This window comes from Bacidia gigantensis (assembly GCF_019456465.1).
Source record: "Bacidia gigantensis strain McMullin 20006 chromosome Unknown contig_125, whole genome shotgun sequence".
In the NCBI taxonomy this organism is placed as follows: domain Eukaryota; kingdom Fungi; phylum Ascomycota; class Lecanoromycetes; order Lecanorales; family Ramalinaceae; genus Bacidia; species Bacidia gigantensis.
In genome coordinates this window covers 1,305,146-1,333,142 of record NW_025408591.1, presented here as the reverse complement: position 1 = coordinate 1,333,142, position 27,997 = coordinate 1,305,146, and the positions used below count along the sequence as shown (strand labels likewise).

At 49.4% G+C, this 27,997-nt stretch overlaps 8 protein-coding genes across 8 annotated transcripts; 3 read left to right on the top strand and 5 right to left on the bottom strand.

Annotated features, from left to right (window-relative positions):
- Positions 1-249: 249 nt before the first annotated feature.
- KY384_001187 (uncharacterized protein) lies at positions 250-3,159 on the bottom strand (the record flags this gene model as incomplete). Its single annotated transcript, XM_044809719.1, has 2 exons — positions 250-1,260; positions 1,915-3,159. The coding sequence occupies 2 exons, from the start codon at positions 3,157-3,159 to the stop codon at positions 250-252; spliced, it is 2,256 nt and encodes a 751-aa protein (XP_044673626.1).
- Positions 3,160-4,217: 1,058 nt separating this feature from the next.
- Positions 4,218-7,982, bottom strand: KY384_001186 (uncharacterized protein; the record flags this gene model as incomplete). The annotated part of the gene is made up of 3 exons (XM_044809718.1): positions 4,218-6,308; positions 7,031-7,537; positions 7,614-7,982. 3 exons carry the CDS (start codon positions 7,980-7,982, stop codon positions 4,218-4,220), a joined length of 2,967 nt encoding a protein of 988 aa, XP_044673625.1.
- A 1,610-nt stretch (positions 7,983-9,592) lies between these two features.
- On the bottom strand, positions 9,593-10,797 carry KY384_001185 (uncharacterized protein; the record flags this gene model as incomplete). The annotated part of the gene is made up of 2 exons (XM_044809717.1): positions 9,593-10,405; positions 10,456-10,797. The coding sequence occupies 2 exons, from the start codon at positions 10,795-10,797 to the stop codon at positions 9,593-9,595; spliced, it is 1,155 nt and encodes a 384-aa protein (XP_044673624.1).
- A 626-nt stretch (positions 10,798-11,423) lies between these two features.
- On the bottom strand, positions 11,424-12,772 carry KY384_001184 (uncharacterized protein; the record flags this gene model as incomplete). The annotated part of the gene is made up of 2 exons (XM_044809716.1): positions 11,424-12,500; positions 12,566-12,772. The coding sequence occupies 2 exons, from the start codon at positions 12,770-12,772 to the stop codon at positions 11,424-11,426; spliced, it is 1,284 nt and encodes a 427-aa protein (XP_044673623.1).
- A 287-nt stretch (positions 12,773-13,059) lies between these two features.
- KY384_001183 (uncharacterized protein) lies at positions 13,060-14,023 on the bottom strand (the record flags this gene model as incomplete). Its single annotated transcript, XM_044809715.1, has 2 exons — positions 13,060-13,905; positions 13,958-14,023. The coding sequence occupies 2 exons, from the start codon at positions 14,021-14,023 to the stop codon at positions 13,060-13,062; spliced, it is 912 nt and encodes a 303-aa protein (XP_044673622.1).
- Positions 14,024-14,750: 727 nt separating this feature from the next.
- KY384_001182 (uncharacterized protein) lies at positions 14,751-17,244 on the top strand (the record flags this gene model as incomplete). Its single annotated transcript, XM_044809714.1, has 5 exons — positions 14,751-14,763; positions 14,826-15,117; positions 15,176-15,358; positions 15,421-15,671; positions 16,571-17,244. The coding sequence occupies 5 exons, from the start codon at positions 14,751-14,753 to the stop codon at positions 17,242-17,244; spliced, it is 1,413 nt and encodes a 470-aa protein (XP_044673621.1).
- Positions 17,245-21,447: 4,203 nt separating this feature from the next.
- On the top strand, positions 21,448-23,131 carry KY384_001181 (uncharacterized protein; the record flags this gene model as incomplete). Its single annotated transcript, XM_044809713.1, has 5 exons — positions 21,448-21,534; positions 21,589-21,645; positions 21,698-21,934; positions 21,984-22,472; positions 22,535-23,131. The coding sequence occupies 5 exons, from the start codon at positions 21,448-21,450 to the stop codon at positions 23,129-23,131; spliced, it is 1,467 nt and encodes a 488-aa protein (XP_044673620.1).
- Positions 23,132-25,948: 2,817 nt separating this feature from the next.
- Positions 25,949-27,072, top strand: KY384_001180 (uncharacterized protein; the record flags this gene model as incomplete). Its single annotated transcript, XM_044809712.1, has 2 exons — positions 25,949-26,197; positions 26,308-27,072. 2 exons carry the CDS (start codon positions 25,949-25,951, stop codon positions 27,070-27,072), a joined length of 1,014 nt encoding a protein of 337 aa, XP_044673619.1.
- Between the last annotated feature and the right edge of the window lie 925 nt (positions 27,073-27,997).

Below are 27,997 nucleotides of genomic sequence, written 5' to 3'. Positions count from 1 at the left end.
GGCCTGATTATAGCACTAGTCAAGGAATGTCTAGAATTACCGTAGTCGATTCTTGAGGACTACCAGACAATTCGTTTGCTGCCGAATTATTCCTTTTGACGAAGGGGCAATCGGAAAGGAGCACACTTGGAGTGTGCCTCCAGAGAATCGTTCGCGAGACTCCAAGTCATGGCACGACGCTTCGAATAGTGACCTAAGCTATGATTTGAATCAATTCGGGTACCTGTCATTATGAGAAGCGGATCGTGCTTAAGCCATCTCTACTTCACGTCTTTTCTTTTTTGGGTCCTTCATGGCTCTCGGCTCGTTTGTTGGGACGTCTGGTAGCTCAAGGTTGGCTAGGTTGGCTTCTACATCCTTTCTTGAGGCAGATCGGAGCCGAAATGATCTAAGCAATGCTGCCTTTTGACGCATGGCGATCCGCTGGCCTAACGGAGCAACAGGCGTTCGCGCTATTTGATGCGGTGGAGCGGTCTCAGATTTTTGAATTTTGCCTGAGCCAGGATCCGAAACATTCAGCTCGGCTGAGAACATATCTCGAATCAGATCGTGGGTCGAAGGATTCAAACGTGATTCTGACTTTATGGCATCAGAGGCAGGCACCTGTGCTGTGAGAGGACTTCTATTATAATGTGGAACAATTTCATCATCTGCACTTAGAGTCTTGTGTTCCCGTGCGCGGTACGTGCCACTTTCTGGATGTGAGCGTAGCACATCTAACACCATTTTGCACCTATCTTTGGAGTATTTGAGCAGACTAGATGGTAATGGATGATTTTTGGCATCGACTAGCTTCGAAAGCGTCGAGAATATAATTGAGGATTCGGAACAATATCCCATGTCGGCGAGCGCGTCCGCGCATTCGACTGCCTCTTCGATGATCCACTGAAAGTGTTCCTGTGCATGTGTATACGAAGTACTAGCATCTCTCAGTTGATCGAGACAGAGGTTCTTCACGCTCGAAAAGTCCGTCAGCTGCATTTTGATCTTTAGGAGCCGAGATCGCATAACTACGCGAATTGAGCTGATGTAATCATCACGCATAGTCTGAATGTCGTAGAGCCCCCTTTCTAACAAAACCCCAGCCTTGCGCTCCTTTCCTTCGCAAAGAAAAAGGTCGCAATGGAGGCCGATCAATGCTAATTCTCGCTCTCCAGCATCGCCCGTGAGGACTTGTGGTGGGATTGATAGTGATGAAACTTTGGAATCCCTGAAGCTTTTCATATGCGATTTTGCAAGACTTGCAAGCTCATTTCTGGCCTCTGATAAGCGTCCGAGATTAATTAATATTGTTATAAGCTCCACACGGTATCTCCAGAAGTCCACACTGTCATTACAAAGCTGCCGACACAAAAGGCCGGATCTGATATATTGCTCCGCAAGTTGCAGGAAACCAAGGCGTGAAAGATGAAAGCCAGTGTCCAAATGAGACTCACAAGGAAGACTTGCAAGCCTGTTCCAAGAGTTTAGCAATGTGAAGATTTTGCAGATCGCAAGCATCTTCCTTGGCTCCGTTGAATGAAGGCCTAAAGCACACCAATCTTCTGCAACTTCACAAACCATCCTCAGGGTTGTAGAGGTTCGCAAAGATTGAAGTCTTTCAATAAGATCAAGTAACATGAACCCTACGAGACTTTGTGACCAGTCACGCAAGCCTAGGTACTTGGACGCTGACAAGTCCGATCTTAGTCTCTTGAAATCATTTAAAAGTCTTTGATAGACGTGAGAGCCGTTGTTAGCTTCGGCTGAAGTACAACTGTTCAGAAAGACCACCAATTGAGCCCAGTAGAGTTGAATATGAATAATAGGGCAGAGAACAACCAGTCGAAGCTCAGTATTCCTCAAAGAGGTGGCCTTCACTAAAGAAGTGGTATTCATCAAAGAGGTGGTATTCACCAAAGAGGTGGTATTCACCAAAGAGGTGGTATTCATTAAAGAGGTGGTATTCATCAAAGAGGCGGAATTCATCAAAGAGGTGAGAATTATAGTCATCGGATCTTCATCCGGTAAAGCTTGATGAATGATGAGTTGAAGCATCAGATTGACGTAGGCGAACATCTGCGGTGAACCCCCCGACCTTCCAAAACCCCATTTCTCTCCGTGGTTCATACGTTCCCAAATGAAAGATTTGAAAAATTTCGCATGGTACTTGTAGCTTCCGATCTGCCGCTGTGAAGTGCAGAAGTCTGTCTTACCAGGAATCAGGGTGAACGTTTGTAGCAAATGTTGACAGAGGTTGTTGTAGATCATTTCCACATATTCACGACCGTGCTCTCGAAGAAGAGAATCTCCTTGAGTAGCGATCCATATTTGGCCATCAACAGCCCAGGTTGTCTCGAAATGACGGGATGAACTTGACCTGGCCTCTGACCTGTAGCTCACTTTGATGAGGTTTTTTAGTACGAGTGCGTCGCGTAGTCGCATGATGTCTTGCTCTCGACGTGCACAAAGCGTTAGTGACCGTAGAAAATTCCTCTGCATTAGAAAGTCAAACATTTCGTCTCCTTTACCGGGACTTATTTCGAAAGACCACTGCTTTATTGAAGATACATCTAGGTTTCTGGAGTATCGAATCGAAGCGAGCATCAAAAGCTCACGAAGAGCGAGCCCCTCCTTTCCATACAAAGCAAGAAACGCTATCAGCTCACTGACATTTGTAGGGTCTGCCATGTAGCGAATTTCTGACTCAGAGACTTCTAGATCTAGCATCAGCTCACTAGCATCTGTGGGTTTTGGCCTGTTGCCAAATGCTGACTCAGGGATATCTGGGACGACGATGTTGTAAGACTCGGGCGACAGAGAAGCTTGCAACGGCGACGCTAATTGATGCCTCTGATCGGCTGTGGGGGTTGACCCGTAGATTTCTAAGATTCTACTTGAACGGACAGGCGTATCTGTTCGGTAGGAAGGAAGCCCAAGAGATGTTGGAGGAAGAGAGGCATGCCCCACGTTGTCGTAAGGATTGGGCGACGGAGGTCGCAACAGCTGCGCTACAGTCCGTCGCTCGGGGCCTATTATGATAGGTTGGTCGATCACCATTTCTCTCTTCTTCATCCTCCTCCTGCGAAAAACGAAAATGCATGCGCTTAAGGCCCAGAACACCAGAAACCCAACCCCAACGGAGACACCAATTATGATTGTATCCCTGTGTGAAGGCATATTGTATGAAGAATCTGCAATTTCCGGCCACTAAGCCAGTCTTGTATCACCAAGCACCAGAATCTGCCGATTGTTGCGGTTGTTCAGTCTACGGCGTCGTCGGGACATTATTTGATGAGCCATGGAGCTCTACGCTTGTATTACCAATCATTGGAACTCGATGGGCTATCCTTTAAGCATGAAGCCTTTCGTTCAGCTTGCTGCCTATCCTCAGATGTAGAAAGCGGTTCCGCTGGCTGGTGTAATGTGAAGTAGGTTGTAGAAATGGCGCAGCCTTCTCGGTGGTTCTCAGCACGGAACCTCATAGTGCGGCGCTAATCATGCACCCATTCTCGGCTAAGCTTGGCATTCATAAACGCTGCCCTGGCCCTCTTTATAAGTGAGCTTCAGGTATCAATTATTCCATGCATCGTAGATCATGCTCTCTTACCTCGATTTCACAAATCCCAATCTTTTGGTGAATTTCTAGAAATCAGGGCTGGGTTGATCCGTTTTGCCCCTTAACAATGCGCATAGCTTGTCCTTCTTCTGCGTAACTTTGAGACTGTCCTGCCCGTCCTCGCGGGCACTAAAATCGCTTATGTCATGATTCAATTATCTACCTCCTCGTCTCCTTTGCTATCCCTTCTGCTTGAACAACAGGCTTGACTACTTGAAATACACGAAAACCATTCTCAGAATCTGGGTACGGTGTAGTGTGCTCTCAATGATTACTAAAGAATTTGACAGATTCAATTCAGAGAATTCCTGATAGAGCTTTCAAAGTTAGACTTCTGTTACTATTGGTTGACTAGGTATATCGAGTAATGTTTAGCGCCATAATACTTCACATGTGACTACACATTGCTTGCTCCAGGCAACATGACATGACAACTTAATTGGGACATTATATTCTACTGGTCGCTATAGCTCGGCGATCCAGACTATTGCAGGAATCCTCAATTCAATAGAAGAGATCCCCACGAAGATCTGAGGTCTACAGCTTTGCTCAGCACCATTGCAGGTCGCCTTTGGTTGATCTTCAGCCTTGCGAGCTGTCCATTATTGCCGATGTCAGGTCAGATCTCCGCAGCCTCTTCTGTGGCGTGAGATTGACTTGATTCAGCCTTCTCAAAACCCCATGCCGAATTAGCCCTTTCTCCTGGCGCCTTCACTCGATCTTCTCCCGCCAGAATAGACATTTCCTCCAGCATCTTCCCTGGTAATTCGTCGTGTGTGTTCTCCACCATCCGTATTTCCTCAATCGACCTTCTTTGCGCAGTCGACGCCAGAGGAAGTCCCGTGGTAAGGAGCGAATCCTCCAAAAACCCCTTTCTCTTCCTCACATGTCTTTCGAGATCAGCAAGACAGGGTCGTTTTACTCGGAATACAGTTTCAAACATGTAAGCAAAAGCTTTGAGCGCAATTGCCCTGTCTCCACCGCTTGCAAGCTCCTCCGCCGTGGCTATCACTTCTCTAAGAGCCCAAACAAAACTGCTAGCATTTCGCTCCGAATTTAGAGTCGTCAGAATGTCGTCCAATTGTTGCTGAACTCTGGTCATGAAGTCCAAGTTCGTATCTGAGATGCGAGTTTTAAACTGAATCAGCCTGGATCGGACTGCGATACGACTAGTCGTGACCAAGTGATTTTGCATTCCTTGGACTTCTAAAAGACATTGTTTGAGGAGCCTCGCTGCTTCGTCGCATAAGTCATTCAGGAGCAGCATTTCAGCCCGCAAATGGGCAGTCCATAGTCTGAACTCGCCAAGTTCGCCGGTGCATCTCCACAGGGGGATACTGATATCGTGGACCACCGCAGGGCTCTGCGCATGTTGGTAGAAACCCTCCAGGCTCTTAAGTCTGCTCTCTGCCTCTTTCCACATTCCCTGTCGCATCATCACTGTGATATATTCTACGCGGAACCTCCATGGTCTAAGGTGGTCTTCTACTGTGTGCCCATAAGGCAATGATCTTTGGAAAAAATGTTCCGCGAGTAAGAGGTGACCTGCACGGGAGCAAGTGAATCCACAGTCCAGATTGTATTTGGTAGGCATAGCCAAAAGTATGTCTGAGCGCTCCAGAAGCGGAAGTAGTCTCGACAACGCCGCCCTTGCGAGTGGGACGGCTGACCAAGACACCATTTCACACCATTGCGAACTCACCTCAACTAGGCTGTTCAAGACAGCGGTGTCTTTTGCATCTTTGACGTACGTTATTAGATCTGCCAGCATGAAACCTACGGTTCCGGCAGCCCAGGCACAATTCGAGGTACCCTTGCCCAGTAGGAGGCTTTTCATCTTCATGACCTCCTCGATCGTTGTGGAGTTCTCGTGCTGGGCTTGCTTCTGGTCACGCAGTACATATGACCCGACCAGTATTGCCCATTTGTGTTTAATGAAGGTATGTAGAAATTTCTTGTGGTTGAGTGACGGCGCATCTTTGACTATCGCATCGTAAAGCTTCTTATTGGATTCATTAGTCCGTCTTTCTATTCCCTCAAGGAACATATCGAGTGTAAGGTTGAATAAGAGCATAGGGAAAATCTTTCTCCTAGAAGGTGAGAAGTGTTCAAGATCAATGTGGCCGCGCATCCGTTCCCAATGGAAAGAGTAGCATTGTGCCCGACGCTCACTGATACAGTATGAATCCTCTTCTGGTAGCACCGTGAGAAGGCCGATAAGATCTTTGTGAAGAGGGGTCAGATCCAAATTCTGCAGGTCCCGCGATCGAGCCTTCCAGACCTGACAATCAACTTGCCAGTACTCTGTCCCAGATCCATCGGAAGGGGCAGCCACGACATCGATCGAGCTTTGCTGTAAGAGAGCGTTCTTTAATTCTTCGAGCTGACCTGACTGCACACACAACGCGAAGGCACGTAAAAAGCTATGATCCCTAAAAACATTTTTATTAAGTGGACGATCTTTGAACCCCCAAGGATGCATGTGGGTCGGTTCTGAGCTCAGCAGATACCGTGTCGACACTAGCATCACCAACTCCCTCAGAATGACGCCATCATCGCCATACAGACCGAGGAAGTCGATGAAATTCTCCTTGTGCTTGCCGTTGAGAAAACTCTCGAGAGGGTCCTCGTCTTGTTTGTGTGCTAGGCGATTGTGGATGAGCTTTGAGACGCCTCTGAAATGCCGTTGCACGCTTTTGAATTCAGCCATCTAGAAGTTCGCTGGCAGCAGAGTAGTGAAAGAAAAAGTAAAGCGTGTCAATGTGCAGCAGCGATTAATAGTGTTCTCAGGACTGGCTTTGCCTCCTGTATTGCATAAGGAAGCCCAAACTTGTCTTGTTTCGATTCTGAAGCGCTCCTTCGTGAATTTTCATAAGTCCAATTTGAAGCCAATCAGGCAAGTAGGACGAGTTGGATTAGAGAAAATTTTAGGAAGGAGTCATGATGAAACATTTTATGGTTGTATTCTTATTTGGATCAGGCTTTGTAGTCAAATGCACACCCAACGTCTTGTTCAGATGGGGCCACTAAAGTCTCTTCTCGGCCTTTCATTGCTTAGTGCTTGAGGTCGCCGCCCATCGAGGTCATTCTATGGCCGTGGACACCTGGAAAAGGGGCTTATGTACAACCTCACTCAACCCTTCGTTTCGGCATCAAAAGCACCAGTGGAATCGCAAGGCAGGCACAGACAAGTGAGAATGCTATTCGGCCACGATAAGCAGACGAAACCTATAGAGCGACTGGGTATGAACTTACTTGACACGAAAAAATACCCCTGCGCATAGCTCTCGCTAACCACCCTCTGCCTCTCAGGTGTGAAGTACTTCCACGCCCAGCGTGCATCGCACAAAGCCATCTTGACACACTGCCAGCAGGTAGCCGTTAGCAAATCATTTTCTGCCTTCCGATTCCAAGATTACCGGATGTTCTCACCTCTTGATTCACCAAGCGTCCCCTTAGAATCTTCTCAAACGCCATCCTCGCGACCCCCGTCCCACCAGCCGCCCCAACAATGGTCCCCACCTGCTGACTCAGGTAGAACACACTGATCCCCATAGCCGTCAACCCATCGTCAACACTCGTACTGATCCCCACGAAGCCCGCCGAGGAAGTCAAGCCAAGACTGAATGCCGCCGGTAAAAGCACCAGACACTCCCATAGCGAAATAGGGATGTGCGCGGTCAGCCCGCCACCTTTTCCATGCTCATCCTGTGGAACAGGTAATGGTGACCAACGCACCAACATAATAGCGAAGGCTAGAGGGGAAAGAATGCAGGTGAGGTAGAGAGGCGGGAGAAAGGTCTTTGAGCGCTGGATCCAGAGGCCGGCGATGTAGGAGCCTAGTGCGTTGCCTAAGGGTGCAGGGAGGATCGTGAGAGAGGCGAGGGTAGAAGAGACGTTAAGGGTGCGGATGAAATAGTTGGGTATGTTGGAGAGGACCTGTGAGTGATGCGGGAGATTATCAATATGAAGGAAAGAAGAAGGGGGGAGGGCATAATGGGAAAAGGGGGCTTACGGCGAATTGAGCGGCTAGCAGGAGGATTTGCACAAGATACTGGAGGGAGACGCCTTTATTTTTGAAGAGGGAGGGTGCGAGAAGGGGATGAGAGGACCAGCGAGTCTCGATTAGTATTAGTAGGATGATGGAGAAAGGGAAGACAATCAATGGCGTTAGTGTGATCGGAGCCTTTACGCTTATCCCTTTGGTCAGCGAGTCTACGAGGAGGAGGAACGATGTCATGGCGGCGGCGAAGGTGAGGAGCCCGGGGATATCAAGGCGGTGCTTCCATTTAAAAGCGTGGCCTAATTTGGATATTGTTCCGGGCTGTGAAAGTGCTTGGGTCTCAGCTGCGATGAGGCAGAGGGCGATAAATGGTGCTTCCATGATAAATGACCTAGAAATTTATGAGTATGCCTTTCTTACTCGTGCCCTATTGTTCGAGAAGACACTGTGGCTTTGCAATGAAAACGAAACTTACCATCGCCATCCAATGGTATCAACCAACAAGCCTCCAATAGGGCCACCAATGCCCCTTCCCAGAATTGCAGCGAGGTTGATGTAACTTCGAAGAACCGCTACTCTTGATATAGGCGCTACATCTTGACATGAATGATCGTCAACAAAAGCGTGCTAGCCCGTAAAGCAGGCCGTAACAAGTCATGAGGCCAAAAGAAACACGTACCTGTAATGATGATCGAGACCACTGCTGTCGTTCCCGCACCCCCAATGCCTTGTATGACGCGGCCAACAATGACCGTTGATAGAGTGGGGCCAGCCCCTCTGCAACGAGAAGTCAATCTTGAAATCCAGTATTGCGGTGGGAATTGGAGAGATACTTACGATATCACAGCTCCAACGCCAAAAAGAGCATAGCACATCAACAGCGGTGGCTTTCGTCCAAAAACGTCACAAGCGGCACCATACTGAGAACTATCAGTTCATACCCTATAACCGCATTGCCATCCTCAAGACCCATCAGAAAGCTCCGAATCACGAGACAAAGTACAAGAACAGCCAACCTCCATTTCAAATTTCTCAAAACATCCCTTCTCGAAAAAAAGAACACATCACAGCCCCAACCCCAAACAGCATCAAAGATCTCAACTCCAACTCACCACAGGCAAAGCAACACCATACCCCAACGTATACCCCGTAATCAACCAAGCTCCATTCTGCAATTCCTGCAGATCCGACGCAATTTCGCTATACGTAGCCAACACGAGTCCCGAGTCGGCACTTGCAAGGAAAACCCCTATAAAAATCCACAGTATGATCAGCCCTCTCCTCCATCCCTCCATCCCTTCATCAAACAGAGAGCGCCCCCAACACAACACATACCTAGCCACGCAATCCAAAACTTCAGTTGCGGGTACGAAAGGTCGGTTTGGTGGGAATCAGGGCCATCATCATGCAGTTCGGATGTGAATGCAGCTGTCACATTAGCTGCATACCCTTCCTCTTCCTCCTCCTCCCCGTCCCCGTCCCCGTAGCCTGGGTGGAGAAGAGGCTGCCGCTCGCCAAGTCCTGCATCCAATGTTTCTATTAGATTTCGCATGCTTCATAGCTTGCCTTGACAGTTGGGTTAGGGTTGAGTTTAAATCACATGGAAGGTAAGAAGGCATGGGGGTGGAAAGTGTATTATGTCATTATGTGTTTAGATTTAGAATATGCATGCGCTGAGTGGCTGGATTTGGATGAGTAAGGATGAGGGTCGGAGATGCTCGGCTTGAAGATCATTGATCTCTGCTTCTTCTTTCAAGTTCCAAGTAAGTTTTTATTCGGGGGTTTGGACGACTCCTTGCTTGATGGTTGATAGGTAGGCGAGGAGGTTCGCGGAAAGACAAATGTCGCTTCCAACTCCTTGGTTCGAACATTTCAGAAAAGCGAAGTCGGCGATGCAGACGGCGAATGCCTTTGCAATCTTGAATAAGTCCTGTTTGGTGATGATAGTTGACCCTTCATCCTGCGCTGGGGTCGTTGCGCCATTTCACACGCTACCGTGTCGTTTGCACCTCCTTCACACCAGTCAAAATCCAGTCCTTCTCGCTATTCCACGTATCACCCCTCAGCATACTGAACTTCATTTGCAGCCACTCTTCACTTGTCATGACTTTGCCCTTATCATCCTCTGGATGTCTTGTGCCCAGTAAGTGTACCGGCTTCATGCTAATATTACCCTTTGGACCTACAGTACCCAGTAAGAGGCTTTGCCTTGGCTTCATCATGGTTTGATCCTCTGGAGCCTCTGTGCCCAACAAGAGGCTTCGTATCGGCTTCATCGGCGTCTTTCCCTCCGGTCTCATTAAATATGCAAAACTGTACCTCTCTACATGTTCGAGCCCGGGATCTGGAACAACACGGTGAGAGCAAGACTTGAAGTACCCGTTAGTCAGCATGCTTAGGCAATCTCCAACATTCACTATGACAATGCCCATAGGTGGAGGCTGAACAAAGTGCCATTCCTTGTCTCGTTGGATTTGCAAGCCCCTTTGCTTTGACCATAGGAAGGTGAGTGATCCGAGATCTGTATGTTCAATGTGCGATACTCGTTTCTCCGACGGTGAGAGAGCGTGGTATCGCAGCAATCGTAGTGGATCCGGAGTGGCGACCTCGCAGCTACGATGCAGATCTTGCAGCGACGGAGCGTCCATCGGGATTTCCAGAAGTCTGGAAAGCGTGCTGAGAATCGTGTATGCCGCGTCTGAGATGGCGCCGCAGTAAATACGGAGGGCATATAAATATTTGTCGACTAATGCTGGTCTCTTCCACTCGAGGTCGTCAAGCGACAGGATGCCATCTTTGGGTATCTGAAATTGTAAGACCACGGTTCCGACGTGGTGTAAAGGCATACGCTCACATTGTAGGATTCGAAGCCATCCTTTCCATCAGAAAGTCCTCCTCGATTGCGACCCACAGGCTTATATCCGTTGAGCTTCCATTCTGGGGACAGCTTATCGACATCGTAACGCATCAACTCATGAATGGGTAACTTGAAGATCTCGTGGTTCAGCGTGTCAATGTCTTTGACGATTGCACGGATCCGTCGGTCAGCGCTGGCGATGTTGAGGTAGAAAATTCCTTCATTGCGACATGCGTCAAGGAGTTTCTGACATTCTGACTCGTCACAGTCATAGAGTGTCTTCAGATTAACAAGCGGCAGTGAAATTGTTTCGACCTGCTTAGCACTTTCCATCCGCATATCGATAGTCGGGAAGGGACGTCTTTCGCGTAAGTGGAATACTATGTCCCTGCAGTTGCGATGAAGAATCAATCAATGGCTTTGAGTACGAGTTTGTATGAGAAGATGAAAATGGAAACCATAGACAGAGAGAGAGACCAAGTACGAACACTTTCAGTCGTACAACGTCACCCGCAACAATTTGACCCCAGATTGGCCAACACAAAATACTTCACTTGCAAAATCAGATTTTGACTCCCCAAGCGGTGACTTAGAGAATGCCATCACGTGGAGGTTGCACCTACCCAAGTAGGATTAGGATGATCAGGAAGGCCGCATGGAAACCAGAACTTCGAGATGTGTAGATAATTCTTCCAACAGCTAGTCCAATTCGGGGCAAGCGGGCCTTCCCCTGAAACTGTAATGCTCTTTGAGTTTGATCCTCGTGATATCTGATCGATTTGGGTCAGGCAGTAAGATCCCTACTATCGGAAGAGGCAAAGAATTCCGAAACATTCCCCTGCTTCAGAGGGAGATGTTTTATTTTCATTACAGGTTGTCAATACCATCGCTAGCCGCACAGGTGATTCCAGACTGTCCAACCATTCGTACTCAAATTGGTGTACCTAAATAATAGGTAGCACATTTCATAGCCCAATGCCCAGATCTCTGGCCGCAGACCCTTTTCCCATGGTCATTTCCCTGTGCCTTCCATGTGCCTCCTGATTTCCAAGCTCTGCAGAGTCCATCCTTTCACCATAGAGCCCTCGCGGTCTTTTTGGTTTCAGATGTCTCAATTCGGAGGGCCTTTTGAGTCTTGCTTTCCGATTCTTGGTCGGCTTGGAAATGCCACTGTCCTGAAGGGTGGAGCGAGTCCTACGGCCACCAGCAACATTTGTCAACTCGTGCCGACGGATATGATCTTTCACAGCCACAGATCTGAATCTAAGACCGCGTGAGGGCTTCATACTTTTGCCAGCCATTTGAGTGCGACCATCTGCATTACATCCACGCGAAGCGGTCTTGTGCACTGAGTTTCGAGGGAAGGCGTCATTTTCGCGCTCCACGTCGAACTGCTGAGGAAGACTATGTCGATACTCCATCTGAAGCTGGCCTTGAAAAAGCGGAGTCCGCCCCAAGTCTCGCAGATTTGGCAAATGGTGACCAAGATGTTCGTTCAATCCAAGCGCAGATTGGAGCCAGAGTGCGTTATCACTTCCATTTTGATCGCCTTGTAGTTCAGGCAACAAATCATCATTTAGCGCCTCAGTCATCCAGAAGCCAACGCCAAGATCCCTCGCATGTCGTTGTTCAAGGAAGTCTTGCAGCGGTGTCTGCGCTGTTGCCGAACCGTAATGCATAGTCCCATTTTCAAGCGAGGTCTGGGACGGCAACTGTGAGTGCTCGTCGAATGCAGGGACTGCTGTTTCAAAAGATGAATTTAGTTTAAGATACCATGACGTAGTAGACTTCTGTGGCCTACCATCAGGAGATACAGATCGCCTTGCAGGGCGCTGATAGGCCGAGGGCTGAATGCGAGGTCTGTTGAAGAAACTGCGGCATGAGGAAGAATCAAAGTTCAGCGTTGCTTGTGTTCGAGAAGCTTCTTCTTCTTCCTCGATGGACATAGGAGCATCATCGATACGTACTTGCCGGAAATGAGCTTCCAGGTCTGAGGGAGAGCTGACTACGTATGCACTGCTGACGCTCTCTTCGAGTGAGTACTAGAGATCGTCAGACTCGGGCATCCCGAGTTGTCTGTCTAACTAAAGTCCAGGGGATACTATACCACGCCAGCTTCATCTCCTATCACTGGAGATGAGATGGCCGCGGAGTCTTCTATTTGCATCTCAGTAGCGTACAAATTCTGTGTGAAGGTGCTGGACTCGTCGAATTGTGACGCAATATGCTCCAAAGAGACCGCTGGTAATGGGTCATAGCTTGAGGTGTCTCGTGTAGTACGTAACTGTGCCAAATGATAATATGAATCTGCCATGCTTGACTTCGAAGGGAAGGAATGTTGCAAGATGGAAATGAGAATGGATACTCAAGTCTCACAGATACAACTTGATCAATTAGTCTTAAGCACCTTTCAGATGAGTCAGTGTTCGCCTTATTATGTGCAGCAGCTTCGCCTAGCCACGTGCGGGCTTCCATGGTTTAGGCCAAGCCGAAGCAGACCTACGTGAGGTCGTGCAAATGAGGAGCATCCTCTTGAACGGTCCTGTTCCGAATCCTGGGTGATGCATTCGAATATGAAGACAGCTACACCGGTAGCAGACACTACAAGTCGACGTCCTCCCCCATCACAACTGCGACCTTCAACCTCCAACTCTTCACGCTATGTCCTAGCGCACTCAATTTGGCCCCTACAGCCATCAGACTAGGATCTTGACTTTCTACTTTGACTTTCTCCTTCACGTTGACCTTCTCTCCTCTCCATTCGAACACCTGATCCAACTCATCATGAACCTGGGGTCTTTGCGCGAGCCCCAATCTAGTCCTCAGAGATAAGCCTGTAAGTGACAGAGCATCCTGACCACTTCCTGCAGGCACGAGGGTTCGAATGGTGAGGGCAAGGGATGAGTCGGAAATAGATAGATGAGGGGCAAGTGTTGGTGGTAAATCAGGGCCGAATGTTTCTTGGATCTCAGAAGCAGAGGGGTCTACCGCATTCCATTGGCAACCTGGAATATCTTCTCCACCTTTCAAGGCCTGGCGCGCTTCATCAATGGTATCGGACAGCAGCTTCAGCTGAGAAGAGACGAAGGGACCATTATTGGGATCACCGGTGTAAAGAGCTATGTCAATTATATCGAGAGTCGTGTTGAGAAGGGCCAGCAAGTGGGCAAGCTGCGGCAAGACAAGCGGATATGATATGTGAAGTGGGAAAGAAGGAGAGCCTCGAGGCGGAGGAAGCGTGGGAAGCCGCAGGGCAATGTCACCCTTTGTAATGCGCGTCCCTACGCGGGTGACGATGCCTTTGACGCTCTCGGATCGATGAGAGGTCAGGGGGAGGGTGGACGCCGGATTATCCAAAGAAAGAAGGGAGAGACATTCCTGTAGGCCTGCCTTGAGGGATGGAAGGGTTTCTTGGACGATGGAGAGAAGCCAGGTGAGCTCCGCTGTCTGTAGGAGATGTAAGTTGTGGTTGATTTCGATGGGGGAGAGCAATTGTCACCAGAGTCTCCTCAACCTTCTCATTCAATTCGTCTTGGGATATGGGTGGCCATATCTGTGCGGACATGGTTGTGAAGATACTTATGGCCCGCTGTAGGAGCTTTCTAGCGTTCAATAAGGTTGCAGCTTGAATGCATGGCGGTTAGAAGAGCCGTCATTGTCAGTTCTTGCGAGGACCGCGCGATTTTGGTACAAGAATTGGTCGCTATGGATAGTGTGAGAACGCTTCAGCCACTCGCGTTCAGCATCATCATGATTCAACACACTGTCATTGGGTGAAGAAAATGAGAGTAATGATACTCCCGCCAAGCATTCGCATGACGTCGAGCTTCAGACCGCTAATGCAGAATGAACGCTTCGGATAGGCACGGGAACTGTTTAAAATTGCAGAAATCGGCCCTTGGGACGCCCCCAAATCAAGGAAAGATGATCCACTGACGCTCCACTGGTCGCTTTGGGGGACCATTTACTCGCCTCTAGGTCCAGTTGGGCCGCCTTTCAGAGCCTAGACCGCCGCGATTTCTCGTCCAAGTTGCGATGGAATTGCAGCTGACCCCGAAAAGACTTTCTCCCCGACCGGCCTAAAAGACGTCAAGCCACAGCAACCGCCAAGTGCCACCCCAAACAACAATCCTCGCTGTCGCCTACTCTTTCGACCTTCCAACTTCACCTCTAAGCCTTCGCTCGCTTCAGAAGTGCACCCCTGGCCACTCGGACGGTTTGCGCACACTCATTGGCTTAAGCTGATAACTCATTAACCATTGAGCAGCTCTTCAGAGTCTCAACCCGCCAAAATGATCATCGCAAGTAAGTCCGCAGCTCCGGCTTGTCCACGCGAAGAGAGACGCTGTCTAACATTGCTCGTCTAGGGCCGATACTCGGTTTCCTATCCCTCATTCTCATAGCTGGTGCTTGCCTGCTCCTTCTCTTAACCCTCCTGGGAGGCGCAATCGACCACAACCCAACCAATCGTTACTACTTCTTGCAAGCCGACACCTCGGGCATTGCTGGTGCTGCTGATCAGACTCGATGGACCTTATGGAACGCCTGCTCAGTCCTTAATGGGAAGAACTCGTGCCCCAAAGTACATGCTGCCTATCCGTTCAACCCACCCGGCAACTTCAAGGGTTCGGAAGACGGCATACCACCACAGTTTGTTGGGTGAGCACATGAATTGTCGCGCCCTCAAGAGAACATCTTCCTGACAGCTGGGTTATAGAACACATTACTACTATTACATGACGCGATTCATGTTCTCATTCATCCTTATCGCCCTTTTCTTCGCCGTTGTCGCGTTGTTCCTCGGTCTCCTTGCATTATGCACCAAGTTCGGTAGCTACCTCGACAGCGCAATCGTGTCCGTCGCCTTGTTCTTCCAGTCGATAGCTGCAGCACTCATGACGTAAGTTCAAACATTTCCGTCAACAACCGAGATCGAATGGCTTATCGTGTGACTTCCAATAGGACGGCATTTGTCAAGGGACGAAATCTCTTCAGATCGAACAACCGAACCGCCTCTTTGGGCAAATACAACTTTGGCTTTATGTGGGCAGCGGCAGCATGTCTCTTCCTTGCTACTGTCTTCTTCCTCTGCGCCGGCGGTGCAGCTGGAGGTAGCTCATCCAGTAGTGGAGGCAGCCGCTTCGGGAAAAAGAAGAGCTCAAAGAGGGCGAACAAGAACAGAGGCAGCTTTCTAGACAGGAGCAGCTTTGAGAGTAAGTCGACTTCACACGGAAGCCTTCGATATCATCCATCGTGACTCGACTTGACGGGAACAACGAGACTAATGGCTTTTCCTAGAATCGGAGCGACCATTACCCTTGGTGAATGGAGCGTGATCAGTATCAGTGCGGAACACCATCTCAAGCACTAACTCGCAAAAGCCCTGCCGTCTTGGCCAAAACTTGAACCAATTTGGAGGGGATAGGATCTATGATACCCACACTCGCTGCTTCAACTCTTTGTCGTGTTTTATTACGATTGATTTGAACCTTGCAACGAAACACAGCATCTGATTGAGCGTACTGATATGTTATGGGGTCGAGAGTAATTGATAATGGAGGAGATAATGCTAAGTATCAAATCTGGGTAAATCCATCTAGCTGTAGTTTATGAAAGATATTTACCTCTACACTGTCTTTCAAGCAAAATACGCGTAGGATTCCTGGCTTCTCGTTACAGCGTATGCCCAAGAAAGCAAGGCCGAGTTGTACACTACTCGCGTGTACGAAAGAGCTCGATGATACACACAAATACGATACGCTAGTGGCTGAGTACGGAAGCGGACAAACGTTGGGGCTTTGGTGGGCACTTTTGCATCTCCAGCCGACCCAAACCCCATCGTGTGCCTCAGCCTAACAGTAGGCTTATTCAATTGGCCTATGAGCTATATGCGCTTGCTTACCCCACACTACCATACAGCTGTCTCGAAGACCCGTTGACCCCGCCAGACCCAAGCTTGAAGCCAATCCCCGCATTGTCGTTGGCGGAGGACCCCTAAAGCCATTGTCTTGCTGACCCTGTTCTACTGACCTCTGACACCATACAGCAGCCTCGTGAAGCTGCTTCGCCAGCTCTGCTTCTGCTGCTTTCCCCATAAACGCCGACTATTTAGCTAAGATGCTCACTCGACGACTCGTACCCTCATCCAACACCCTCTCCTCCTCCATCCGCGCCCTCTCTACCACCCCTTCATACCAGCGCACCCCCGCCCTTGCCGACGTCACGCCCAACAACGCCCCAGCATTTGACAAAAGACAAACAGAATTCCGCGAGCAGTCCCGGAGAGCAGCGAAGCAGAAACAGGAACAAGATAGTCAGTCTGTCACGAGCTCCGCTTCCAACGCTCAGCAAAGTCTGAGCAATGGCAGGGGCAGCGCGACTTCCCCTTCCTCTTCTTCGTATTCTAGTCCATTGAATGCAGAGACTTTGGGCTCACTGTCCACTCACGCAACAGGAAAGGAACGCGACTCGTCGTATCAGCAAGAATCCTCCAAGCGGCAGTCTTCCCTCAGTAATCTCATTTATGGCACCCAAGAAGGGCAGCAGATGGATCAGGATATCGAGAAGAGCTTCAGTCAGGTATTAGCGAGGGGAAAATATGTACACAGCATTGTGTTCCACAGCGTAAAGCCAGACAAAGTGGACGAATATGTGGACTTAGTCGGGAAATGGTACCCGAAGATGGCGGGGATCGAGAACAACCACGTCAATCTTGTAGGCAGCTGGAGAACAGAAGTGGGCGATTGTGATACATTCGGTACAGAAAGTAACTTCTGTAAGGAATAAAATGACTAACGCACGTCCGCAGTGCACATATGGGAATATCAGCGCTACCAAGGCTACCACGCCTCCCTCCACAGCATCGCCTCCCACCCTGAATTCCCCTCCTTCGACAAAAAGCTCAAATCCCTCATCACCGCCAAGAACTCTAGCCTAATGCAAGAGTTTTCTTTCTGGCCCACCACCCCCCCCGCCAGCTCGGCGGCCTCTTCGAATTACGCTCCTACACTTTAAATCCCGGTAACCTCCTCGAATGGGAAACGCACTGGCGGAAGGGGCTGAAGGCTCGAAAAGAAGTGATGGAGGGTGTGGGTGCGTGGTTCGTGCAGATCGGCGACCTGAACACGGTGCATCATCTCTGGCAGTTTGCGGATCTGGAGGAGCGGAAAGCGCGGAGGGAGATGAGCTGGGGGGTCGAGGGGTGGGCGGATACTGTGCATAGGACTGTGCCGCTGATTCAGAGCATGAAGAGTAAGGTGATGGTTGCTATGCCGTGGAGTCCGGTGGGCTAGGTGATTTGAAGTACGGTGTTGGTAGTGTGAGGCGCGACTCGCTCAGAGATTTACTGCTTCGTTGAAGGTGTGTAGATTATCCGGATGATAAGCGAGGAGGTCGAGTGAAGGGGATTGTGCAAAGACAGCCCAGAGAATTGTGCAGCAGAGGGTGCCCAGGCCATCAATCCTGAGATACATGGCTGTCTTGACTCTCCACGAGTCTTCAATCGATCAAACAAGCAAAGCACATCCATCACCTCACTACTAATCCAGAAACTTTATGTTTAAGTATCGACTGGCCAGAGTATGCTGGCCTGGCAAAAACCTCCCCGCCTGAATTGAAGGCATGCCCAATCAGAGGCAACCTTACCCTCCCCATACAGTTTGATCTTGTCTTGAGGCTTGAGAAGCACTTCCTGCCATCCCCCTTCTCCCTTCCCCCTCCCGAAATATACAGCCTTTTGGTATGCATTAAAGCACTTATATAAATTTACATATGTCACCCCTAATTGTTCAATGAGATAGGCAGTTGGTCAATCCTGAGAATTGGTCAATTGAGTATAACAGTACGACAGCGAGCCCGCATGAAGCCGCGCAAAGTCTATTGGCTGCAAAGTGAGGCTTCGCAGCTCGCTTCACTATTGTTCTGTCGAAGAAAAACGATGTAGCAGCGCCCTTTTTTGTTGAACTGTCCCTCGAATCCTTCAAACGAAGGATTCCTTAACCGTTTTGGATACGCGATGGCAGAGCTGAAGGCGCACATAGGCTGCCCACGAAATGCACAAGCGCCACCCTATCCTCCCAATGCCAGCCTCGTCCCAAATGCTAATATCGAGCAAACTCCAATCGTCGATGACCACCTGCATGTACCAGGTCACTACTACATCCGGCCCTGCCACCTTTCAGATTTTCTTGATACCGAGATTTCCGTTTCTCGCCTCAACGCGATATCTTCTTTCCTCTGGTTTGCCGGCCGTCAAGGTTATATACGACCTCTGCATCGTCAGAAGCTGGTTCAACGGTCCATTGTTGTCACGGAACAGGCAGACCTACATCTAGTCTAGTTTAATCAACAGATATATATCAAATCGCTTCCTCGTTTTTTACTGAATTACGACTTCTTCTCCAGCCACATCTGCCAATCGACGGCACTCTATCTTGATGCGTACGGCTTGTTACAGTCATACAAACAGCTGATACAACACGAGAGTGACTTCAGGTTGGCGCTCCAGCTCGGCTTGCTTCCAGAGACGATCACATGGGAGCGGTGGACCGCTTTTGTGGCGAGACTAATGCCTATTGATGAAAGCTGTGCATCGGAGCGCTACCGATATGGCGAGCTACGGCTGTTCAGATTGAATCTGATATACCGGTTTATTTTCGGACATTGGATTGGTGGGTATCAGTTGCTGCATACGAATTTCAACTCCTTCTTTGGGAGCAACTTTACTTGGCCTCTGGTGACGTTTGCATACATGACCACGATTCTTAATGCTATGCAGGTGATACTGGGTACGCGAAGGCAGAATGCTGCCATTGAGACTGCATTTTTTGACGCTAGTGTTGCTGTGGTGATGGTGATAGTAGGCATGTGTATCGCTGTCGTGCTCTTCTTTTGGACACTGCTGTTGCACAATCTGGCCAAAGCATTAAGGAGAAGGCGGTCTATGAAGCCTCGTGACCTTTCCAGTTCCGAATAGCATATTTAATTTCCTTTCACACCACGTTTCGGAAGCTGATGTAGGTACTTGGCTTGGCTTTGCATTAATGCCTGTCCGAAGAAAGTGCAATCCGTAGGAAGCGGTAAGTTCTCATGTACGTAGCTAAGTCCAAGAGATTGGACCGGGCCAGGCTTTAGTTTGCACTCAAATGTCGACGGTTTCAGCCGGATTTGATTGTGCAAGATTTCCCACTTGAGGCAGCTCGATATCATCAATTGGTCGTCTTTTCGACATTCTCTGTAGAGGTCGCTTTCTCGTGCCATCAGGAAAGACTTGATACCTGCCGAGGAAAGCGTCCTTGAGACGTCCATTCTTAATATCGTCCTAGATCCTTTAGTAGACGGCTCCTAAGGCTACGTTTGCCACCTGTGGCTGTATGAAGAGCAACACACCTTAAACCAGACAAAAGCATTCAAGCTATCTCCGCCATACTTCCTCCAATATTCCCTCCAATACCCGGGAGGATGCCAGGCTCTAAAACTATCAGGACCCTGCTCGTAATACGCTCTCACTTGCCGGTCATTGTGATAGCCTCGAACTATCACGCCTTAGTACGTATATTGTCGAGTAAAAGGGCTGGAAATATACTCTTGAATAACCAATAAACTTTTCTGAGCTGTTCTTGCAGCCAAGTTTGGTTCACTACGCGCACAAATCTTTCAGTACTGCACACACAAAGTCAAGCGGCAAGTCTGCACACTTTACTTACCAGGTAAAGCTGGTGCAACAACAACCCCCCGATCAAAGACGTTTCCATTGGGATGATGATTTCTGCCAAAATTCCAATCTGCAATCATTGTAGCAGTGCCACAAAACACTAAGCGATCGCAAACTCTCATTACAGTCCGTTGGACCATTCTTATTGCAAAGTGCTGACAGTTGGCGGTAACCAACCCATATTCCGAGAGCTGACTGACGACCCACTCTGCTATGGGCAGAATCTGATCACGCCTGTAATCAGTTTGCCCGACCTTAAATGCTATCAGAGTCTTTCGTGTTTTTCGATTTTCGATTCTGATATAGTCATCGGTACTGGGATCACTGAGATCTTCGCATTTGAGCATACAAGAAGCGTTCCTGGACTTCTTTGAATGTTGAGTCTTTCCACTTGCCTCACGCGGCAATTCTGGAGCGGACAGGTGATAGAATACTCCTTGTGTGTAAAAGGACCAGTGATTCAGCGAGCCAAATGGCATTGGCCCGAAGCTTGCTGCCCGAGTCACGAGATAGATGTCACTTGCCGTCGGAGAAGGATCTGCAAGAAATGGATGCAAGTGTCTGTGCATTCTGACGTCTATCATGAACTCGCCGTTTGGGAGGAAAATTGCACTGCGTCGGTTTTCCCAGACCCATCTCGCCTTGGTGTTAATTATAGGATTCAGCTCGATGATGGTCGGGAGTGCTGGTCCTCCAGTGGTTGTGTCCTCGATGATCTCACGATTGGAGATCGTAGCCTTGTCATACATGCGAAACGAGCCTGACATACCGTCCTTACCGTGGCCGGAATGAAATTGTAGAGCGCTCAGTCTAGAATTTAGGATTCATCGAACACTATTTTACATCTTTGGCACGAGAAAGCGCCTGCTTACATGTGTCTTACTCGAAGGATGTCTTGAGATGAACAATGCAGGGCAGATTAGGTCACAATCCACTTTGCATGAGGCTCAATAGTGCTATTGCCTGCATGTCGTTCATCATCGAGTCGCTACCATCATGACCACAAAAGATCCGGATGTCTTCGAGACCGCGGTTATTTCGATGAAAACACCATTACATGATGTGCTCATGCTTTTGGTGCTCATAGAATGGACCTTGCTTGTATTCTGTACCGCCAAGCCCTCGGACATTAGAACTAGACTAGCTGAATCTCCGTCTCTAAGGCATGCGTAACCGCGATTTTTGGTTCCAGAAATCTGATCCATCAACCCTCTCTTAGCGACAGAGTAATCATTCAAATTATCTCAAATACCGCTCTGTGTCCCAGAGATCTCAAGATGGCGGACGGTCAGCTATTCAAGCCAGAGAAAGACTTCACAAAAGAGGTTGACAAGCAAATACCGGAAGCCGAAGAGCTTGCAAAGGTATAGAATGGAAAGCCTTTAGGATTGGAAGCAAGTACTGACTATTCATGAAAGAGCAATGTTGCGTCAGCAATAGAAAAGCTGTCAGCGCTGGAGAAACAGACCAGACAGGTCAGACATGCCCGCGCGCTCACCCTGTACATTTATTTACCTTTCGCCCCAGGCATCGGACCTCGCATCCACATCGAGACTTCTTGTCGCCATCATAACCATATCGAAAGACTCGGGAGACTGGCCACTACTTAACGAACAGATCTTATTATTGTCAAAGAAGCATGGTCAGCTCAAGCAAGCAACCACGAAGATGGTTCAGGTCGCCATGTCGTTCATCAGCGAGACTCCAGATGATGAAAAAAAGCTATCACTCATTGAGACCTTGCGAACGGTCACAGAGGGCAAGGTCAGATCTTCATATCAAACTTGATGGAAATTAGGCTTACAATGGCTAGATATTCGTCGAGGTCGAAAGAGCACGTGTCACTCGAATTCTCTCGGACATGAAGAAGGCCCAGGGTGATCTCAATGCAGCTGCGGATATTCTATGCGAACTTCAAGTGGAGACCTTTGGGTCGATGGAGCGGCGCGAAAAGACAGAGTTCATCTTGGAGCAAGTAGCACTTTGCATAGAAAAAGGCGACTGGGTACAAGCTGGTATACTAAGTCGAAAGATAAGCACACGGTACTTTGCCCGGAAGCCAAAAAAATCACCGGAAGAGCTCGAGAAAGAGCAGAAAGAGCGAGAGGAGAAAGAGAAGAAACGAAGTGCAGATGACCCTCCTCTAGAGAAAGAGCAGGACGTGACTGATCTCAAGCTCCGATACTACGATCAGCAAATCGTGCTGGCCAAGCACGAGGATAAGTATCTCGACGTATGCAAACACTACCGACAAGTTCTTGATACCGAATCTGTCGAAGAAAACCAGGACCAACTACATGCTGTAAGCAGTGTCCTCCTGGCCACATCTTCCCCTCCCCTTCGTGAATCTAACATCATCCACAGGCCCTCCAAAGAATAATCTACTACATCCTCCTCTCCCCCTACGACAACGAACAATCCGATCTCCTCCACCGCATCAACACCGACACCCGCAACCCCCAAGTTCCCGTCGAAGCCCGCCTCCTCAAGCTCTTCACAATCCCCGAACTCATGCGCTGGCCCAATGTCGCCGAGCAATTCGGCCCGCACCTCTGCTCCACAGACGTCTTCTCCGCAACTCCCAGTTCCCACGACCCCAAAGCGCACACACGATGGGAAGACCTGCGAAAACGCGTCATCGAGCACAACGTGCGCGTGATCGCGAAATACTACACGCGCATAAAGATGGACAGGCTTTGTCAGTTACTGGATCTTGGGGAAGAGGAGACGGAGAAGTATATTAGCGAGTTGGTGACGGCGAAGACGGTGTATGCGAAGATCGATCGTCCGGCAAGGGTGGTCAGTTTTCAGAAGACGAGGGATGCAGATGAGGTGTTGAATGAGTGGAGTGGGAGTATGAAGAGCTTGCTTGGGTTGTTGGAGAGGATTGATCATTTGATTACGAAGGAGGAGATGATGGCGAGGATACAGCCGAAGGGGAGTGTCGTTGAAGCGCATTGAGGTCGTCAATTTCGGGCAGAGGAGAGAGAGAGGAGGCATTAGATAGATGGGTCTGTACACTAATTGCATAGAGCCGGCAATCGACATTGCCTCAAGTTCATATAATTCCTGGCAAAGGAGTTTCATCATTCATCAGTCGTCAATCGTACCCCCTCAAGCTCCACCCTCTACATCCTGATGTATGGACAGCATCTCACATAATGACACACGCAGCCCTAAGCTTAGGTTTCCTCCCCCCCGCTCCCTCACCGCCTTCACAGCCCCCATCCCGACCCCTCTAATCCCCTCCCCTCCTTTCTCCCCTACCTCCCTTTTCAGTCCCTTCTCCGCCTTCACTTTCCTCGGCGTCCGTCCCCACTGTTTCAACCCCAAACACACCCGCCCTTCACACCTCATTCCCTCCGCCTCCACGCCCGCCCCAACCCCCTGCCCTTCCCCCAAGCCCCAGCCCAATCTCATCTCCACCTCCTCCGTCCTCATCCCCACCAGCATCTTCTCCCGCAGAATCCCATGCACCGGAGGGAAACGGCGCCGGAAGTCCCCCTGCCTCGACCATCTGATAAGAATTTTGTGCCAGGGATAAGGACGGGGGTAAGGGTGGGCGCTGCGGCAGCTGCGACAGAACGGCAGAAAGCACCATATCGACATCGCTCCTCGAGGCGCTCATGTCCTCTAGTGTGCGCCAGGTTACGATGATCATGTATGCGTGACTTGCTTCGCCCCCGTCCCTTGCCTTAGGCCCAGCCCATTCTCCGTTACCTCCACCGTCGCGGTTCATAGAAAAGAGCCGTGGGCTGGAAGGAGATGGGGAGGTGGTGCTGATGGACGGTCCGTGCGCCACAGATACCAGCGGACACCTCACGTCCCCCAAATCGTCGAGGTTAGTGGAGGACGCGTTTGACGAGAGATCGGGCGGGATGTATGTAGCTGTGTTCGAGATGCCAGGGGTGTGGGAGGATGGGAAGCTGGTGGGGTCGAAGAGGGTGGTGAGAGTGGTCGCTAGCGCTGTATCTAAAGACTCGTGGTGAAATTGGTCGGCGGACGAGGCGGGGGCGGAGGCTATGGCGCGGATGGCGGCTGGTGAAAAGGTTGAGGGGAGAGAGGTGGGGTTGGGGGGAAAGAGGGTTTGGTGGGGTTGCTGGGGTGGGGAGGGGAAAGGGTAGGGTGGAGGGAGAGGCTGGGGGAAAGAGAAGGTGTAAGTTTTGGTTGGGTGGGAGGCGTGGAGGGCCGATGAGAGGGAGTACTGTTGGTGGTGGGAGGGGCTGCTACGGAGGAGGAAGGTCGTAGGCTGGATGGAGGCGATGGGCGCGTTTGTCAGAGGCGAGAAGGCTTTGTGGAAGTTGCGGCTGATGGAGAAGGAGTGGGCGGAGGAGTGGGTTGACCATTCTGTTGTGATAGATGATTTAGGCTGCGTGGGTGGTAGTGGGAAGAGATTGAGGTCACTGACTTATGAAAATGTGGAATCTGTCTAGGTGCTCGAGATCTCGATCCCAGAGTGTGCGGATCCAGCCAGGTTGTTTTGAGATGGTCCGGAACGCTGAGTGCAATCTGAATGACTCTCTTGTCCAGGGACTGTCGAGCCCACTGTCACGGCGAATTGGAAGAGTGATTATTTGGAGGATCTCTTCTATCTGAGGAGGTGGATCTGCGTTCATGGGGTCTTCTACGAACGACATGTCGAATGACTTGATGGATCAACATTGAGTAAAAGGCGAACAAGCTTGAATAGCAGCGAGGAGGCAACGGGTTTTCCTGAGTGAATACATAGTGCATCGCACGAAAGCTGACTCTGGCTATATGGGAACAGCCAAGAACTCACCTTGTACTCACGGTTTACCATAATAGGCGTCAAGATAGCTAAGCCCATGCACACACTGCGCGGCAGAGGCGATACGAAATTAAGAACAACCGTCTAAAGTTGACACTTTTTATAGCGGAGGCATAGCCCCGTGTAGACGACCAAATAGGCATGTAGGATTGCTGATGGAGCCTGTATGCTCGAACGAGGCAAAGGCCTGGGAAGTGGCCGGCAACGTCATCATTGGTGCTGCAGACTGTTTCAGGTAATTAAGGGAACCAGATCCGAGCAATCGATCTAGAGCGACACGAGCATAGTATCATAGTGATGACTTCTTGAAGATAGAGGTCATTGGTGGTGGGAAGAAGGGCAGTGTCTGAGGATACGAGGTTGTTTGTTTCGGTAGACGGTATATTTCAATACGTCTAAAATTAGCCATGATTCGTATCAGGCAGTGAAAGCCCCGGGATGCGGGAGAAGTCTGCTTTTAACTCGAAACGCTTGCATGAAGATGTTCCGCAGTCTGTAGCCGAAGGTATGTAGTGGATGATTAGAGATCTGATAGCCTGATGGGATTGATAGCTGTAAATTACAGCTGTTAATTTCAATACCTGGATCTTTGGTATCTTATTCTAAGCCACCTCGGCCGTCTCGGGCCGTGACCTGAAAGTTAGAATGGTTGGCGCGGGGACCACATGAAAATTTTCGAGCTTTCTGAGCCGCCGATTCAACGCATTCAGGCTCAGCTTTCCTTGCTACCTATAATTGCGCAGATTTGTGGAAGCAGTTCCGGATTAGCTTGGCATCCTCATGACTAACCTCTGACGGGAGTAAGAGCAACCAGAAGGTGTCCTTCTATTAAGTGATTGCAAAACAGGGGGAATCTTTAGGTAGTGGAGTTTTTTCCAAATTGCTGTTGGATCCTTCCAATCAAAGGACTTAGACGAACCTTGGACAGTACTAATTCTTTGTTTCTGGACTCTCGGCATAATTGATCTGGGCGTGTTTTAATAAATAAAATGATTGCCCCTGCGGTCTCTACCATCGGAGCTGGGCTCAGCGGACTGGCCCTCGGATTGAGTCTGAAAAGTAAAGGCATTTCAGGCAAGATCTATGACCTTGCACCTGGTATCCCGCGATTCAATTACGGAATTACGCTACATGCCTCTACCTATCGTCCACTCCTGGGTCTTCTCAAGATGGATGAAGCTACCTTTCGGAAGGAGACCGCTGTCGACGGGGCACGGGGGGAACCGGTCATCTGGAAGGTACAGAAGCTGGCACGTTTCGATGCAACCGTAGTCGACTTGAGGCTATACTAAAATCCGGTCTATCGATACGATCGGGTCAAAGGGTAAGTTTTATCCGACATGAGCAGGACCGAACCCATCTGGTCAAATTCGAGCGCGGCCTCGGCTTTAAGACAAGATGTCTTGCCGGATGCGATGGAATCAACTCATCCGTGTCGCGGTCACTGATGCATAAGGTGGACGCGGATGTCCATCCTTTTGTTGCTTTCAGTGGTAGACGCCGCGTGCCTACCGACGTGTTTGTCAAGGTGTTTGGGCAATCTATGGCGGAAAATGTCATGATTGTGCATCACAATGGGGCAGCTCGTCTGGAGATAACCATCAGTGATATGACCAGCGAATACGTGATTCTTGGCTACATCTATTCCCGCCAAACTCGGAGCCAAGGATCAACCAAGGACCCATTACATACGCCACTTCGACCATCACCCGGCGCAAAGTTGACCCCTCCAGCATTATACGACGAGATAGAAGCGCTAGGGAATCTACCCCAGCCGTTCAACACCATTTTCCACGCTGAAAGCATGCGTAATGATCGTCTGTTGCATTGGCTCTTGCGGAGTCGTAGGCCGCAGATAGATCATTCCAAGCAATTGGCCGACAGAGGCGCATTTATCATCGGCGACGCAGCGCATGGCGCACCTCTCCTTGGCGGAGAAGGCGCAAACATGGCTATCACGGACGGCATTGATCTTGCTGAACACATAGCAAAACGAGGAGTAGACACCGCTGCAGGATTCTCGAATTCGAAATACGAATCATGGATCAAGTTTGTTGACGAAAGTGTGCAGAGGCTGAGAGACATGCACAATCCAGGCGGTCGTCGTCATTGAAATCGGATAAGTGCAAGATTTGAAAGAGAATCTGGTGCCCACTCTAGCGCGCACATGACGGGCAAGGTTTATTACTCAAATCCTGGCAACATCCAATCCGTTTTTGGCTTTCGAAAAGGGTCCTTCGTAAACGTTCAACTCGAGAATTTATCGACTTACGAAAAGGACCTTCAGGCATAGGCAGCGCACTTAGAAATGCTCGGGAAACCACATGAGTGGCAAGTCTATGGAGACTTGGGCGAAGTATGATATGAGAGCAGAAGCATGTATTTATAAGTCATTTCGATATTCGCTGGATAGCTGGCGGAGCTGTTCTGTATGTAAGACTAGTACTTTGCATCCGCCCTTTAATTAAACACTTTATCAGTCTTGATTTCCAAGCCCGTGGACTGTCCATACCTGTCGCAGAGTGAGTGGTCTTATCAATTTGGTTTCCTTGGCCATATCAGGAAGAACGCAAGGCTTTAATTGTGCGTTTGTATGACGCCCGTAGCTTGATTCGACGTGTCATATGAAGCCTGCAGACACTAGTAACCTAAGGAGCTTAGAGCTTAAGACCTTCTCTTCCGTCTGCGTTCTCAAGGCCTACCGATTTTAGAATACAATGATGAAATGCGAGGTGTGACAGGCTTACTTCTGAAATGCTAAAGACACGCTGCAACCTTCTTCACGATGTGGCAGCCTATTTCCTCGAAAAATCTTCAAATCTTTAGCGTTTGTATCCAAGCACTCAACGAGTCCAAGTCGCGCTTTTACCTCTGATATTTAGAAACTGCCTTTTAAAACTCCCTAGCCTCAGCGATGGCTTCGTTCTGATTCGTTTCGGTTCCAAACGTGATATTTGGATCTTTCACGACACTGAAGAAAAGGGAGAAATAGCCTTGTACTCCCCTGACTTCTGCCGTCTTCCATGCAAGTCGTCCCC